We start from the raw sequence: 18537 nt of genomic DNA on the forward strand, positions 1-18537 counted from the left end.
TGCGTAGTCTAAATAACCCTGTTGAACTCTGCTGAGTAAATGTTTCGGGACACCATTGAAAATACTTTTACTATGTTGCTGAAAACAAATTAATGTGGTTAGTTTTATCTGAAGCTGGGCAGTGCCCTCCCCCCCCACACACACTCCATTACAAATACATTCACAGTAATTTCCCAAAGGTCTTTTTTTAAGAGATGTGTCTTAATCAGTTACAAAAAAAAGAACATGAACTAAAAACCCTGCCTTTACGGAAATATTTGCCTAAGTGTTCAAACAAAAGAGGGTGTATTTTGAGTACTTCCTTAAATATAGTGTCATTATTAATTAATATGCAAGAAACTTTCTTTTGCAACATGCTGTGTCTGTTGAAGAGTTCAGACTTCACTAAAGAGAGTTATTGTTCTGCTGACATTTGTGGGAATTTGTACAGTTCCCTACTGTCCAAGACAATGTTTTGTACATTTTCTGATTATATGCTGCTCAGAGGTACAAGTCAAAGGTAAGAAAAAAATATTCCTATACTCAGAGGATTGTTGTAGGGGATTTAGAGTGAACTTAAACCAAGAAAATGAAATCCTAAAGGGTACTGATAGGGTTAACCCAGGGCCTCTTTCTTTTCTTTGCTTTGAAATAAGGACGCAGGGTCAAAATTGGAAACTTAAAAAATAGTTTGTTTAGGATGTTGAATTGGAAAAGTTTATTTTGCACAAAGATTCTGGGCTATCTGAAACAGGCTTCCCAGCCTTTTGAAGAAATGGCAAGATGACTGTACACTTAGCTACCAAACCACCAAATGAGCAAGACAGACTTAACGGCTTCTTATTTTCAACCTTGCTTCTGTTCATTGTTCACTCAGATTGCTCCAGTCAATTGTATAAATCGTTACCGGGTCATTACTGAATTTGTTTTCAATTGATGTGTGTGGTGAAAAAAAAAATAGAGAATAGCTCGGGGTTTGCCAGAATACTACATAAGAAAAATGTAGGCTGACTGTAGGCTGTCGAAACAGAGAGTCCTTTTGGAAAATGATGCAATAAAACGTCAGCCATTATGCGTGCTGTTTCTAAAGGTTAGACTGAGAATGTGAGAGTGCTCTGAACAGAGTAATGAATAACGTGGACAGCTCTGTGAAATCGAGACGGACTTCTGAAACTCGAAGTGTAAAAGATCATCCTCTTATCACATGAGAACAAAAGGGGATTTTGTCACGTATTAGAAGTGGAACATGTTACAACCCCAGCTACACTGCAGATAAACTTTTTAAGGCATTTTCCTGTTTCTTTGCAAGCCAACAGCTTTGTCATGTTCACAAAGAAAGATGGATGATTACTGATTATAATGAGGGAAAGATCTCAAAAAGAGGTATTTAGAGCCAAACTACAGTAAAACCACACTTGACCTTCACACAGAAGGACTCAACTGGAGTGATGTCAGCCCACTCATCAGTTGGAGGATTATGTAATAATAGGGCAATAGGGCTCTGCAAAACAGTGGACATCAAGATTTTAGTTTTCTGTTACTAAGGTTCAGATGGACTGTTCTTCCCTGCAAAGTAAGGTTGCCTATGAGTTGTTGAATCTGTCATGTGACTGAAAGACAATGTATTAGAATGTATCAAAGCTCAAAGCAAACACTTTACTGAGGTTATACAAAATCTGTGGCATTATGTGCTGGATATATTGCAGTTGGGTGGTGCTTGTAGATTTTCTGTGAGCATTATGTTAAACATTACCAAGCTATAATTGTGACAACATAGTGCATTTTTCAGCCTCTCAATCCAAATATTAATAATAATAACAAACCTCTCCAGTAGTTGCTAAGGGTAACTGGTACATGTGAGAAAAACAGGTTTTGTGGGTTAAAATCTCCTTTGGAAACACTTGTTAATATGGTGGATCCCATTCATCCATGTGATGATGTCACTGTGCAGTCGAGGTTTATTCTACATGGGCTGTTTTCCTGAATGCAGTGAGTGAATATTCTTCATAAATGTGGAAGAGTATTGTAAATTTCTTTACTTCTTATGCAATAAAGAAAAGGGGGTTCTAATTTGAAATGGAAATTCAAGCTGTCTCCTGCCTGTTTGCTTAAAAGGAGACATTAACTGTGCTTGCATTTGCAGGGAAAGAAATTAATTATTTTACTGGTTAAAATTATTTTTCTGTCAGGGAAGAAGTGTCTGTTTTTCAGATCTAGCTTTTAGATTCAGACTTTCTATGTAAAAGCATTTTTCTTTAGTGTCTGTATACCATATTGCTTATATAGATTACAAAGTAATCTAAAGTAAGTAATGTTTAGATAATTGATATTGGCAAAGCTAATGGAGTATATCTCTGAACTGTTAGCCCTGCATTTTGCCAAAAATTATCTAATGACATTCTTCAAAAGATGTGAGCCTATGTGTTCTTGTGTTGGGTGATTTAAAGTATGGCTATTGATTTACCTTGAACTACACCATAAAGCAGTCCAAAGTCTAGAGAACAGTTACTGAAGAATGTAATGAAATACTTTTCCCCAGAAAAAGCATCTCAAAAGACCTCGTTTTGTCTTCTGAATTTTTTTCTTGTGTTTATTAAGTATATTATTTTACAGATTATGGTAATTAAACTGATTTTAATATAAAGTATCATTCTTGTACTTTTTCTACTTGTGTATAACCAGTGGTACTGTATGTGTACTACAGTATGAAATAAAACAGTTACTATATCTATGCTGTAGGTCTTCCTATAGTGCAAGCTTAGCTTGCTTTATTCATTTTGCATTGCTAGGATTTTTCTTCATAATTCCAAAATTTGTATGTGGAATTAAAATGTGAGTTGTCTGGTTTATGCACATTTGTTTAATATGAAAAGCCTTTTGCAAACGATCCATTTTGACTTCCTCATTGTGTTTGAGGCTACAGGCCTCTTGTCATTAATACTGTGGTTTTAATTATTGTGTGTTTGTTCTTTTTTAGGTCAATGTCCGAGTCACCACCATGGATGCAGAGCTGGAGTTTGCCATCCAGCCTAACACTACAGGCAAACAGCTCTTTGACCAGGTTTGTTCCTACTGTTCAGTGACTCTTTTCAATTCCTTGGTTTGCCTTATCAGAACCTCATTGTACTCAGGTTGCTGGTATGTATGGCAGTAAATGTTCTTATCTGCTTGTCTTCTCTGGAACATGTCATTCATTTAAAAAATGCTAGTACGGGATGGGTCGATTCCTTTTCTTTTTACTAAAAGGACTTATGCAGGAGAGAAGATATTAGCTGTATCTAAGAAAAAGCAAATATTTAAGAGGCCATTTTCTTTTCAAATCACAATGAGATGTTAACAAATAGTTTCTAAAGATTGACCTCTATACTTTTTTTTTTAACACTGGAGCAAGGCAAGGCAGACCTTCAATTCTGGTGGGGCCAGAAAACCACAGTATGCAGATGCAGTATGCATGTTAAACCTCATTTAGGAAATGTAAGCTTTCATTTTTTTTGATTGAGCTTTCATATTGTACACAAGACCTCATGCCTACCGATTCCTATGTAGGAGTGCTTAATCAAACTGAAATAGGTTTTATTAGGAACATGCAATATTTGGTGTGTGATAGACTCCAGGATTTGTCCAAATAAATCACTTTTAGGTTTAAGTGGCAAATTAAAGATTTGGTCAGATTGAAAGAGGTTTTGCACTCTCTTCAAATATCAAGAATGCCAAAAAGGCACAGTGATAGAAATGATAGAAGTGTGTTTTGTGTACATAAGAGTAGCTGTCATTTTGAAACAGTAAGAACTAGGCAAGAATTTTACTTGTAATTATACTATTGACTGTCATCCTACTCCTACTGCTGCTTCAGAGGACCGTGTGGCTCATTCTGTGTAAAAGGTTTTATGCGAACAGGGCTATGAGTTCGGAAATTAACGTTTTCCTGAATGACAGGTTTTTTTGTATAAATTTGTGAAACTGGGATTTCCCTCAGTTTTTTACATTGAATGTTTCCTTTAGATAAACTGTGAATGGAGTAGTGTCTGAAGTATAATGTGCAACATTTACCATGGTATGGATGCACATGATTCTTTGGCTTCCAAAGAAACATCTAGGTTTTTGAAACTCCAAACTTCCGAGCAAATGTTTTCTACCTGAGGTGTGTCAGACTTTGACACTGCTCTTTGTGGCATTTTACAGAATTAGACTGTAATTAACCTCGTTGGGTGTGACAAACCTGTTAGAAATGCAATTAACTCCCTTTAATACCAACATATTAGGGGAAAATTGCTTGGGAGTCTTGTATAAAGTTACTCAGAATAAATGTACGTATTCCATTTTTGTGTACAGTACAAAGAAAAAGAGGTTTTGATGATGAATGCCATGTAGCAGCTGCCTATGTTTCATTTGGACTGGCTCTCTATTGTTTGAGCACCTTTTATACAAGATTGGAACATTCAGTGCAGGTTAGTTTGTGCTTATTATACCTGTGGGCTGATATACAAAGAAACAGGCTGTGGGAACAGATCAGTATTGCCTCGGAACACATTGAAGGTTTTAATACCACTAGAAGGTAGGCAATGCATAGGATAGTAAGTATGGTTACTGTTGAAAATAAAAGCTAGTTTATGAGAATCTGAACTTCAGTTTATGGAACAGTTCCATACATGCATTAAGAGGTGAGTAGAAGGGAGTGCTTAAGTTTTGTCCCCTCAATTTTTTTTTCTTTTATCATTGTGAATATGGGAAATGGTGAAGACACCCACTCTCTGATGCATAAGGGCATGCCTTCTTTATAAAATCGGTTTTGTGTATGTCCTAGGTAGCGAGGAGATATTGCATCAATCATAACACCTTAGAAACTCACTCTCAGCCCTACTAAGCCATTCTGTCTCCTGCTACAGCCACACCTAAGGACTTCAACAACTTTAACACCTGACTAGGTTAGGTATAACATGAGGAATGACAGCCTATCCCTTCTGATGCATTCAAAAAATATTTTAAAGTTACAGAGGTCCAATTTTTTTTTTTTAAAGGCCAGGTAGCCCTCCTCTGTTGTATAACACTGCAGTAAATCTCCAGTTGATCTGCTGCACTGATAGGGAGTGGAAAATGTCTCAGTAGCAGCTTTAATTATCTTTTTGTATTAGGAATAGATTACAATACAGTTGCTCTTCTAAATCACTCCATGCCTGAAGAAGCCTAAACATTACCTCTTTTCCTTTCAGGATGGAATAAACCTTTACCTGTTCCTCTTCTAAATCACTCTGTTGATTATCGTATTTTCTAATATTACAATTTATACCAAGATGCACGTAGTTTAGATTCCAAGAATCTGGCATAAATTTTGTAATGGAGTAGCAGTATTTTTCTGAATGTATACACAGCGATATGGGTAGTACAAGTTACATTTCAGAGAGTCTTGTGCATTGCTAATTGAAACTTGTCTGCAAAGAACAAATAAATTTATGTATGCTTGAAACCCTTCATAATTTTGACATTTTACCATTTTTTCCCTATGTGAATAGGGAACAGCAGTAGCAGTTGAGAGCCCTTTTCCTGTCCTGATGAATGTTTGTGCTTCACAGAACAGGTTGCACTTGAATTGCAGCACTCCAGATGAGTGGAATCTTGAGAGCAGTTTTGCTGTCTCGGTTTTGACTGGGTGTGCCAATCCAGAGACCGACCACAGAGCTGTGTATGAGTCAGAGGATACAATAACTAATGTGGTGTAGGAGAAGTGGCATTCCTTTTAGAACTGAACTTGGCATAACAGAAATGTTGTAACTTAAAGGTCTGTATTCAGGACATTTTGCAGTGTTAGTCAAGTCACTTTTTATCATTCTGCAAATACCCTTAAGGTGGCCTGTTACGACTCAATCAATAATTTTGTTCATTTAGGAGGTGGTTGTGTCAGGGCAGTAGCTGAATGTGATTGACGTAAAGTCATTAAATCTGCAGCATGGTGAAGTGACTCATGCCACACCCAAAGTGCTTTACTTTTTTAACAGCGGGGACAGTTATGAGTGTATTTACAAGTATTACTGAATTAATTTGTGTTAGGTTTCATTTAAGACTTTGTGTTTGCAATTGTGTTTAATGTGCAAATTATGTTTAAAGTGGTTTCTCAATGAAAATGTGGCCCCTTCATAACTTATTTGGTTCCTAAAACAAACTTAAAATAAAGCTAATTTTTAGATCCTGTTATTAATGCTATTAAAGTGCACAATGAGTTTTATAGCAACTTTTAGTACAACTTATAATGAAGCAAACAACTAATTGGAGTGGGGAACTCGCATTTGAGCTCCGTTCCTTCCAGGGTTCTCAATTATAAAATGAAGACAACAAGGCTTTAATTTTGGAAATTGTTTTTAAACGTCAGTTCTTAGCAATTTGAAATAGTGTTGAAGTGAAAAAAAGATGTTTCCTAGTTGCAAAAATGGTATAAAATCTTTCATTGTTCTGTCCTTTTAAGTTGCAATTTTGTTTTCCTACAAGTTAGAGGACAAAACCACTTTATGAAAAAAAACAATTGTGTTCTGAAATATAAGCTTCTTTTAATTAGAGTTAAGGTGAAGCCAGACTGTTTTTGGTCATTTACTGTAAGTTAAACACTGTTTGTTGTGGGACCCAAGGATTCAGATAATTACCAACCCTTTTCTACAGAAGCCGAATTTAGTACTGAGATTTTATTAAATAAGGGAGTGTTTCAGTTGAGTTTTGGCATTAACCTTGCATTCAGTAGAAATCTGATAAACCAGGCTTGGCCTGAGTGCTTTTAATATTTGCACATACTCCAAAAAACTGCCCATTTGTGACTAGGAATGTGTGCTTTGCTGTTTTGATAAGGAGGTTCAGAAAGACTTACCAAAGCAATAAATAATATTCTATAGAATTACTTTGGATTGGATGCAGTAATTTCTCTTGAAATACAGTTGGTGCTTAAACACATCTGGAACCGAATTTCAGTTAATTGCTTTATTATAATTGATAAAGGGCTTGTATAAAATACATACCTAAAGATTTTCACCATACACAACTACATGTATTAATTTACTGAAAAATAGCAAACTGAACCTCATTCAAAGCTTGGGAGGGTTTGGATGTTGTTACATGTTTGTGACATTAATGTTTTTATCGCCTTTGGTCTTGACTAAAAAGGCACAGCTGGTTCTTTGCCAAAAGGCCGTTATTCGTTTGTGTTGGCAATGTTGAGAAGATGCAATAAGCAAATATGTCTAAATACATATAGGAGAACAGGGAATGACTTGTCTTAATGTAAAACAAAATGTACTGGAGAAGTACATACACTGAAAAAATACACTGAAAACCAGATAGATTGGAAATAGGGTCTTTATATCACAACTCCAGGTCAACAGAATAGAGAAAAACACTGCTATATTCTTTGAGAAAGTTGTTGTTAATCTGAAATGTCTTTCTAATCCTCCTAATATTATAATCCTTATACCTAAGGGATCAGGATATTAAACAAGTATAGTTATTGCATGCCGATAATGGGATTTGTAATTACCTGTTTTAATTACTGAGTTGTCAAAAGTGGGAAAGTAATATCTGTTGACATTTTCTTATTTTTAAATCTGAGGCACTTAAAGAGGGAACTCCAAGGGTATCTTTAGAACTTGTAAAATAGGTGGTAACATACAAGATTTTACTAAATTTACTAAATTCTTCAGTTTCCCTTTAGCACATCAGATATTTTGTACTGTCATTACTCACAATTGCCTTATTCCTATTCCTAAAAAATTGTTTCTTGAATTTGAATGTTCCTGTTCAGTGGTTTGAAACTTTTGCATTAAGCTACATTATAACGTTGCTGTTGTTTGACCAACTGATTCTTTATTGATTTTATAATTGCTCTGTTATATCTTTTATAGCATTCCCTGAGTAGTGACGCACATCAGCCATTATGCTATAGAACACTAAAAAAAAGAAATTTCTTCGCCAATTGAAATAAACGGGAAAAAAAATAGACTAGATTGATCAAGACAAAGCAGAATTTAGCCAGAATAAATAAAAGACAGGTCATAACAACCCTTTTCATATGAAGTTTGACATGGGATCTTTTAATAATTAAGCACTCGGGATCTTGTGTACTTAACTACTGTACATCTCCTACAGCACAGTGTCCCCATTTTTTCCAATGTATTTCTTTTTGTCGTGCTACATTTTTCCTCCAGCTGGAGTGTAGCGTGACTCTGGGATTGTTCTGTGATTCTTTGCAGGTGGTAAAGACCATTGGAATACGTGAAGTGTGGTATTTTGGACTTCAGTATATGGACGGCAAGGGATACCTCACCTGGCTGAAGCTTGATAAGAAGGTAAATGTGCTGCATTTTTTTAAGGGTTCTTGTGTCTTTGTTTAGCAGCATTCAAATTCTGCTTTTTCTCCCTCCTGTGATTGTGAGCATTGAGATAGTAGCTGTTCTAACCTTTGGCCAAATGCTGGTGCTTGTTCATGTTTGATTGTGGAGAGCTTTGTGCTGATGCAGCAGCCAGTTCCACACAGCGTAGCAGTTTCACTGGAAGGTTCTGGGGCCAAGAGAGCTCCTATTTAGTTTGACCATTGTGTTTTGTTTCATTTAAGTTGCTGCTTTTTTTATTTCAGGGTAGGGTTCAAGCTAGGTTACAGCTTTAGTTTTAACCTAACTTTAGATGAAATATGCATTTTTCTAGGTTATTGTTTAGTCTCCATTTATTTGTGATCAAATTATTCCCAGGTTCGGTGGATGTCTTTTTTTTTTAAGGACTTTTGGCTGAGAGACAAAGCTGGACTGTTTTATTAGGGTGAATGGGTGATAAATTTGGTCATCAGATTTAATTTGACTTTCAAAGAATTTCACATTTGATAGATAGGTACTTTTTTGATCCTGTGAGGGAAATTGCAGGGAAATGTGCTCAGAATTGCTATAATGTGATATTTACTGGTAGAGTTATTTGTTGAGAGCACAAAGCCTGCCATTCATTCTCTACTTTGAATATATTTTCAAACTTTCTTTTTTCCCCCAACGATATCAAATCACTCTGAGCAGGTGTGTCTTCCTAGGTGAGATAAATGTGTGTTGTCATGGGGTTGGGCCATGATGTGACAGTACCACAGCAGGAACGATACCAGTTCAAATGTCACACAATTACCAGGATCTCATGATTGTTGTGCTTGAAAAATATATTCTGAATATTGTTTTATTTATTAAAAGGACCACAACTGAACAGAAACATTATATCATATAATATGATATAATGACACCTGAAGAAGGCTCCACGACCGAAACGTTGTGTTCTCTTTCTTCTTTTTTTCAGCATGGAATAAACCTATTACTTGTTCCTTTGTATCGTATAATATGATTATCCCTTTTCTTTTTAAAGCAATTTCCCACAGATCAGTGAATCTTGTGCAGTAGTAGTGCAGTTTTCATCCTTGGAAAAAATCACAAAAATGCTTTGAGTAATCTATATGCTTGCAATAATTTGTCAGAGTGAAAACAGATAAAAGTAAGCAAAAACTAACCTGTTCATGGTCGGTTTAACCAACATTCTTAATGACTATTTTCTGTACTTGAATATTGCTTACACTTTTCCTAATTCTCCCAGTTTGTTTTTCATTTTCTCTTCCTTTAAAATGAATCAAAACTAAAAATGTTGCTGATTTTGTTGTGATATAAAATCTGCTTTGTTTGTCCTGTTTATGTTAAAAATCTCGTTTCTTGCCAAATATTTTGTTCTCCTCTCTCAGGAAGTGAATAAGTAAAAAGCAAAAACTGTAAACTTGTTAAACCCCGAAAAAAAAAGGGTCTCGAGTTTCAGGACTTGCTCAGCCTGTGCCAAGATCTGTTTATTTTTTCTTTTCACTTGGGAAAAAAAAACAACAACTTAGGAAGCAAAACAAAAAGTACTCCTCTCTCTCTTTCTTCTTTCTCTATCTTTTCTCTTCTCGTCCAGGTATCTGCGCAGGATGTGAAGAAGGAAAACCCGTTTCAGTTCAAATTCCGTGCCAAATTCTTTCCCGAGGACGTTTCCGAGGAGCTGATCCAGGACATCACCCAGAAGCTGTTCTTCCTGCAGGTGAAGGAGGGGATCCTCAGTGACGAGGTCTACTGCCCCCCAGAGACTGCTGTTCTCCTGGCCTCCTACGCTGTTCAAGCCAAGTATGGGGACTTCTCTAAGGAGGTTCACAAATCTGGATACCTGGCATCAGACCGTCTTCTTCCTCAGCGGTGAGTGTTGGGCCCTGTGTGTTGTGTTTTAATGCGATTGATTGGGCTCGAGGTTCTTCCAGCCCCTCAAGAGGGGGGTCGCCTTTCTTCTTTGGCTATTTTTTAAATTCCCCCCACCACCACTACCACACACAGCCACTGTGCTTTCATTTCATTCCTTATTAATTGGTTTTTCTCTCTGCAGTGTTCTGGAACAGCACAAACTTTCCAGAGAGCAGTGGGAAGAACGTATTCAGGTGTGGCATGAAGAACATCGCGGAATGCTGAAGTAGGTTGAGATGCCATAACTGCGCCCAGCAGTCACCCTTCTTCTCTTGTTACGTTGTACTTGAGTAAAGCGTTGAGCCTGTGTTTGATGACATGCTACATACTCCCTTCACACGGGTCATAAAAGTCATTGCTGATAATTGAGTTCTTGTAACAATGTTGTTGAATAATCCAGTTAGTGAATGAGATTGAGATTCAGGGTAATGACCTAAAAATAAAAAGGTTTTTACCCAAGAAGATAACCCAGACCGGAATTTACACGCAAGAATCTCAAAAAGGACCTTGCATCTTCTTGAGTTTTAATGTGTGCTGTGTATTATGGGAGTGGAAGACTTTGATTTATAATGAGAGCTATTATGTCTGGTAATAATAATTATATATGTTTTTATTATGCTGGTTAATTTGAAAAGCAATGAAGAAAGTAAAACCATCTGCAATGAAAATATTCATCCTTTCCTGTTATTGTAGAATAATGTTATAAATAATATTTATGATTAAGACTGAATTTGTTTTGCTTTGCAGTCTGGGACCCTTTCAAAATAACTTTTACACTTAAAAGGCAAAGCTTTGAATTTACAACCAGTCACTTCAATGTTACTTATATTTGAACAGGGAAGATGCCATGTTGGAATACCTGAAGATTGCCCAGGATTTGGAGATGTATGGAGTAAACTACTTTGACATCAAAAACAAAAAAGGAACAGACCTCTGGCTGGGAGTTGATGCCCTAGGTCTTAATATTTATGAGAAGGATGACAAGTAAGCTTCACTTTTCAGTTCAGCTCTGTGATTTACATTTTTTTTTAGTAATCGTGATACAGCAGCTTTAAGGGCTAGCCTTAGTTTTCTCATTGACTGCCAAGGGGAAATCACTGGTTAAATGCAGCTGCCCAGTCAGTCTTGGCTGGGTTAGACCAGGATGGTAGAAGATTTGAGCAACAATCTAGAATATTCCTTTTTCCAGTCTGAGAATTCTTGCTCCATTCCTCAATGTCCTCATTGCTCATACTTTGTTTCTGAAGTATGTGGTTTCTGCCAAGCTGCTGTTTGGCTCATTCCAGGACTAACTTATTTCAGTGTATGAAAACCTGGTTTGACCCAATGATATAAATAAATGAACGTTCATACTTATTCATTTTTCCTTAAGCGTGTCCGACTGTGTTGGGATTTTGCGCAGTGTATGACTACTGTCAGTGTCACGCAAGGTGGCCTAGTGGCTCAAGAGCTTTCATGCACATATAGGTTTTTCATAAGCTCTGTCGGATGTTGCTCAGTTCTCATGCCAGCCTGGGGTTCTTGAACTTGTTGGTCCTGTCAGTCATGCTCTTTCAGTCAGTGACCCTTCCCGGCACCACAGTGTGCCAAGTTGCCTTTCACTTGTCACAGGATGTTGACACTGCCTTACCTGAAACCGTTTCGTTCCATTGAACATCATATCTCTCAGACCTTTTCCTCGTTTCACAGACAAACTCCAATTGCAAGAAGCAGAAGTAAAGCTCATCTGGAATTTTCCAAAATGGACAAAAGACATTTTTTAGGATGTAGAAGATATTAACAGTTGCAGCCTAAGATGCTTTATAATTTCAAAGCAGTGCATCTCTTTAATAACTTCAAAGAAAAGAGTAAATCTTCATTAAGTGCATCATATAAATGCCAAAGGCATTATAAAATTAAGATTTACTTCTCTACGACTTCATAACCCATGCAAAATATAAGATCTGATGCGTATTGGAATCTTCTCTTATCTCTATGAGAAGAGCTCAACATACTTCAAACAACAGACAAAAGGAGTTTGTCTCTTGCCCAGATATACATTACTTTTTAATTACGACCAGTATACGAGGAGATCAACACAAAGTTCACAGAACATTATAGAGATTATATTATATCTTTTTTTAAAAGAGTTCCCTGCTCTAGAACTCGCATATGAACCAGAGAGTGGTAGATAGACTCGTTGAGATTTCTGTCCTTATGATTGTAGAGTAATATCAGGCGTGAAATCAAGATGTAGTTGGCATTGTGCTTAACACTTTAAATTCATAGGTGCGAGGTGGGACAGTGAAAGAATACGATCTTTTCTATGGCGAAAACATATTGAGATTTGATTATGAATTAATATGCACACCGATATGTTGAACAAGAGCTGAAGTTTCATATATCTTTATCGTTTCTGAGATGTTAATGTGTATCTGTGATCAGAAGGAGATCAGCTCAAGGTTTACAGAACATTGCAGAGCAGTGATTTCAGTATACATTATACTCTGCGAAATTGAGGATACACATTTTTTAAACATGAGTACAAGGAAACAGTCATTTTCTGTTTCATTTTTTAAATTTTTTACCTATTGAACTGCAAATTTCATGCTGCTTTTAAGTGGGAGGTTGAAACTACTAATAAAGATGTTTCATTGACAATTTATATTTTAATGGATTGTGGTAAACTAACAATAGGTTACCATAAAACATACTTTTCAGGCTTTTAAAACATTTTTTCCTCTTATTCTGAAGCTCTTTCCATTTCCATGGAGATACAATGTTAAGGACTTAAGGGATAACTTGCAATCATTTAAAATTTCTGTTTGGTGGGTTTGTCCAAAATTAAATTCAAATTCATTGTTGTTGGCTAATTGGGTTTTATATCACATTTTTATGTCACATTGCGAACTTGATATGTTTAAAATGCTTTATATCTATGCCACAATGAAGAGCAGAATTTTGAAGAAGGCCTTCTTTTACTTCTACAGATATTCACAACTACAAGTTTTTAAATTAGGATGTATGGAGTTTACAAACAAGATGCTGTTTCTGATACAGAAAGTGTATTTAAAGTATATTTAGGGTTCATAGTGTATTTGCCTTCAATTTGATTTATCTCAAGAGGGCAAAATGGATCAATATATTTTAATTTTAAAAATGTAAGTCATTGTGTGTAAACATTAAGGCCGCCCAAATATTGTTATGGATACTTTAATAAATTTGAACATGGATGTGAAAAGCTAATGCTTCCCTTCAGTGGCGAAGGGCACATTCTGGAAGATCAGTAACCCTTAGTCAGCTAACTACAGATTTGTCCATCTCTTTTTAGCGTAACAGCCACTTTTGAGAGAGCGGTATAATGAATGTCTCTCTCCCACATGCCCTCAGTAGTCACCATGGATACCCAGACTGGTTTATCAAGCTGTACAGCGTTCCAGAATGTGGGGCTAGCATAAAACCAGCCCCTGTGTGCGCCAGGAGTCATACAATGCTCCTTCCTGAGAGAAAACAATCTTGCTTATCTTAACTCTTTAAAGACTGGACATACTTGTTTTTAGTATTTCTCTTTTTTAAGGCCTACCATTCTGTTTGGTGGCGTAACTATTTTATGAACAAAGATAGAATTGTGCAGCTACATTCATCTTACAGTATAGGTATACTGCCCAGATAAGTTAAACTATAGCTGAAGGGATACTTAGACTGCGCTTTATGGAGTTTCACACTTCGAGGTTTTTTTTTTACCAGTTGTGCGCCCTTAAAAATCAAGAACAAAATGGTCAGACTTTTAGTTGATCTATCCACTGTTCTTTGGAAGACAGAGCCTGTCTCGGCAAGCAACCATCACAAGGCAGGACACCCCCTGGTTGGGCAGCCAGTCCATCACAGGGCAGACAGACACAGACAAACACATTCACACCAGGGCCAGTTGTCCCTGACGTCAGTTAACATACCAGCGTGTCTTTGGACTGTGGGAGGAAACCCATGTGAACACGAGGAGAACATACAAACTCCATTCAGATACTACTCTATTAACTGAAACCGGTGCTGCAATGCTATGAGACAACAATGTGAACCACTCCGTCACCATGCTTTCTAATTTTAGCTTATGTTTGTCATTAACTACAAATTGAATGTTGAAACATTTGACAGGTGCCTTTATATTTGGTTTCATGATGCAGGTGGCATAAAAGTTTACCTGTATAGGGGTGAAATGGGATAGTGAATCTAATAATCTAATAATGCAGTGTAATTCATGGCATCCTAATATTATGCATTTTTCATTTCAAGTATGGTTCATTTCCAGAATTCCTTAGGGAATAAGGGCTATTTAAGCTTTTGAAAAAACAAGATGATCCTGGAAGGTGTTTAAGAACTAAACTCTGAAGTAGTGTAATTAAAGAGCTACAGTACCACTGTGCCTTGATAAGCCACACCCCGGACTCTGGAATTTACTGCTCGTTTAATTTCCTTTGGGGGAACATCTCAGATTAGCTGTGTTTGGAAATGTCACAAAGGGAAATATAATTGGGAAATGTATATTGAAATGAAAAGCTTGGCTATCAAACTAATAAATAATGATATCGAGTGTCATGATGATATTACAAGCTAAGGCATATGTAGAACTCAGTTTTGTTCAGTATGAATTGGATGTTCAAGGCTTTTTGAAAACTTTTATAACCTGTGTTCTCTTAAAGAAGTGTGTGTCTTTCATAATGAATTACTTCTTGTATAATCATGAGTGCGTTTGCCCCCTTCCCGTGGAGTACATAAGTCCTTATTATATTTTATGTATTTGGCATGATTTTCTTAGCCCTTTTTTAGGTTTTAATTTTAATTTGCTTCTTCCAGACTGACTCCAAAGATTGGATTTCCCTGGAGTGAAATTAGGAACATCTCCTTCAATGACAAGAAGTTTATTATAAAACCCATTGACAAAAAGTCTCCAGTAAGTAAAATACTTTTTTTGGACAATTCAACAACACAAGGCAGGTGGTCTGTACAAATAAGGATTACTACATATTTTATCTATGTAATATTTCTGTAGAATGCAGGAAATATGTAGAAGAGCTGTAGGTTATGCATGAAGTTGTATTCAGATACTGTATGTAGCGATGTATTTCTGCATATCACAGGCCTGACCTTCAGTTATTCTGTTAAACGAGTCCAACAGTGAGAAAAACTCACTGCTCAGCAGTGAAAGGTGCTGAACATGCCACAGATACTGGGAATGGGAAACAATGTGGAAAACTGGGGAAAAAAGCACATTGAAATCCATAAAATGCTTTTTCTTTTTACTTGATGAAGGGTGTCCTTGTGAATTAGTAACCTGCACTGCTGAGAGTGGGAAGTAATTTCAGCAACATGAATTAAGACAGTAATTGCAGTTACTTTATTTCCTAAAATGAATGCTGAAAGCATTTCAAGTTAGTAAATATAGATATTTATAAACTAGAAAGTCCTGTTCTTCAGTTCAAGTAAAAACTATTACATCCATGATTCTTACGGCTTTAAAGCAGCTTTGCTGAAGGGCCTACAGATTCTTTTAAAGTCTGGTGTACTGAAGTTTCCATAGAAATGTGGGCAATCATTCCTTATTTAGGAAGGGGCGATCATTAGGGTTTCTAAGACTTGAAAATCTCTACAAAACTGTCATCTAGAATATGAGCACGATTTGGATAAAAACGCGTAAACATGTTGGTGTCATATACAAATAACTGCTTTTGCTGCTGTTCTCTTCAAATATCCATGTGATCAGCTGACACAATGGCAAGTCTATTTCACAATGTCAACAGTAACCTGGCCATGGTCCAAAATGTGCTTTTTACAGATAGGGCATTTGATGTGGTAGTTCGCTTGCTGTTCATGTGGGATACCTTGGGAATGCTATGAATATGCAGACTTTATCGGCTCTTTATGTACCAGGAGTCTTATGACTTTACCTAAAAGAGAAGATTACAGCTATTCAACTGAACAAGCAGAATTGTAATGACTCCAAACCATATCAGTTTAGCCAGTAAAGTACAGTGGCTTAGGGTCAGAGCACAGGTGACATTTCCTATCCCTCTCAGAGGGTAGAGGTTTTGTCATCAATTAACCAGTCTCTTCTGGTTCTTAATGCAAAGGGCTTGTTATAGTATTTTTGTAAATAGTAAATTGTCAGTGTCCTTTAATATCTGTTTGAATTCTGTATGTGCTATATTTGCACAGTTGTTCCACTACTACCATCAGATCTGATAAATGTTCAGAAATAACAGAAGATTTTATGAATAATGAGATTTTTTTAAAACCATTGATCAGTTTTAATAAACTGTGTTAAAAGCAATGGCAGGCTGGTTTAGTCCTGTCATCAGATTTTCATTTTTTCCCCCATGCCTCAAACACTGAAACGACAAAATCGTTTCCAAACATACTGCTTACTTTTAGTAACTGGTCTGGCTGGAGATAGTAGGAGCATGTTTTGAATGCTGCAGTACAAGAGTGCCACCTGAAGGACATGGGAGAGAAATGCTCTTCACAAGCTGGTGCCTGAGAGCTCTACAAGCTTTTCATTTACTATATATTGGTTACAATTTAAGCATCAAAAGGCGTAATAATGAAATCTTTTCTGCCGATGTGTGATCTTGAAATCTATTACTCCAGATCATCAGGCTTGTGTAGTATGCTGTCTGGACAAATACCATTGGACAACAGCTGATTGAATTTGTGCCTTTAATCAAGAAAAGTTAAAGGAAATATCCAGAAGGTATTTTAATTGCCAACAGGAGCATTACATCGCCAGTTCAATATCTTGATAGTAGTGTGGAGATTCGTGGTTCATATCCCAGTTTAAATAAGCTGATTTGGTATTTAGATGTGATCTCTTTGACTGGAAGTAAAAACTTGGATCTGTAGCCATACAGTATTTGTCCTGTGGTAACAGGTGTAAGTGCAATATAAGAATTTCAGAGGCATGTTTAAGTTTGAATTGGGAATAAACATTGAAAGGTGGGAAGGTGAAACATGAAGGTGGGAATTCAGGCAGGCCTGAATAAAGGCTCATCGTTTGTCGCCTTTAATTTGTGTATTTGCTCTGCGTGTCTCTCAGGACTTTGTGTTCTACGCTCCCCGTCTGCGAATCAACAAGCGCATCCTGCAGCTGTGCATGGGGAATCATGAGCTATACATGCGCCGCCGGAAGCCTGACACCATCGAGGTTCAACAGATGAAGGCCCAGGCCCGTGAGGAAAAGCACCAGAGACAGCTGGAGAGGTACTGTGCGCTTGTTCTGTCTCTCTAGATCCCGATTCACCTCTCACCATACAATTCACTAGGAGCCACTTTTCATTTAATACTAAGTGAGGAAAATTATTTATAAGTCATTAGCCTAATTAGAATCATTAACATTTAGTCTTTAGGTCTTATTTTTTTTATTCTTTAGTCCTTAGCCACTCACTGGTAGCTTCCAGCTCAGGACTTTAATACTGCACTGTTGGATAAAAATCTTGCCTTTGTATCCTTGAGTTTCATTTGGGGAATATACATTTGTGATTGACACATTTTCTGCGTGCCATTCTTCAAGCATACACACAGCAGACTAGATGATCTATTCAACCGTTCACGAACAGTGTCCCTTTTCTTGTTTGCGTGTACTCATTGTGTAAATGCTCAACATAGTTTTCTTTACTAATATTTGCACTGAGTCCACAGATTGAAAATATTAGTTTTTCCTCCTCAAAGATAATTGAGTAAATGACATACAATAAATTGTATTGTGACAATACAATTGTAAGATGAGAAATGTATTTGTATATTGATCATCTCAATAATTCATGAGCAGCTTAAAACTGTATTTATGTATAGAAGGTATGGATACATATTCATTCCTTCATTTTGTCTACCCTTTCAGAAAATAAATAGGACGCTGGTTGCATTTGAGCTTTTACTTGCTGCCTGTATGGCTCATAACTATTTAGTAGTATGATTTTAATATGGTAAGTGTAATGAGTAATAGTAAGACTTTTTCTACATTGGACGTATAGCTTACAAAGATTAGTACTGTCTGAAAATTGGAGTATGGCAGCATTATATATTTTTCTTCAAAGGATAATTTTAATAGAGTTGTTATTATTAATTGTGTGCGTACCAGAATTTGATTACTCACCACAACAACCTTTAGTAACAACCTGTTTAGCTTAATCTCATCTTATTATTGGCCTGAATTGTGAGTCAGGTTTTATATTATTATAAGTAGTAATAGCATTTGACGTCTTGGTTAGTGTTGGAAAATAAAAATGGTTGGTGAAAATCTTATTAGACTGATGTACAGTAAGCCGAATACATT

General features: G+C 36.6%; 1 protein-coding gene across 2 annotated transcripts in view; it reads left to right on the forward strand.

The window, feature by feature from the left end:
- ezrb (ezrin b) overlaps positions 1–18537 on the forward strand; it is a 34772-nt gene that overhangs the window by 9565 nt on the left and 6670 nt on the right. For both annotated transcript variants that reach the window (XM_088909542.1, XM_088909544.1), the window contains exons 3-9: positions 2957–3040; positions 8205–8300; positions 9919–10193; positions 10378–10461; positions 11073–11219; positions 15066–15162; positions 17302–17465. In XM_088909542.1, the coding sequence (XP_088765668.1) occupies positions 2957–3040; positions 8205–8300; positions 9919–10193; positions 10378–10461; positions 11073–11219; positions 15066–15162; positions 17302–17465 (947 nt within the window). The remainder of the gene's footprint in view (positions 1–2956; positions 3041–8204; positions 8301–9918; positions 10194–10377; positions 10462–11072; positions 11220–15065; positions 15163–17301; positions 17466–18537) is intronic.

Source organism: Atractosteus spatula, chromosome 2 (assembly GCF_055471065.1).
Source record: "Atractosteus spatula isolate fAtrSpa1 chromosome 2, fAtrSpa1.hap1, whole genome shotgun sequence".
In the NCBI taxonomy this organism is placed as follows: Eukaryota; Metazoa; Chordata; class Actinopteri; order Semionotiformes; family Lepisosteidae; genus Atractosteus; species Atractosteus spatula.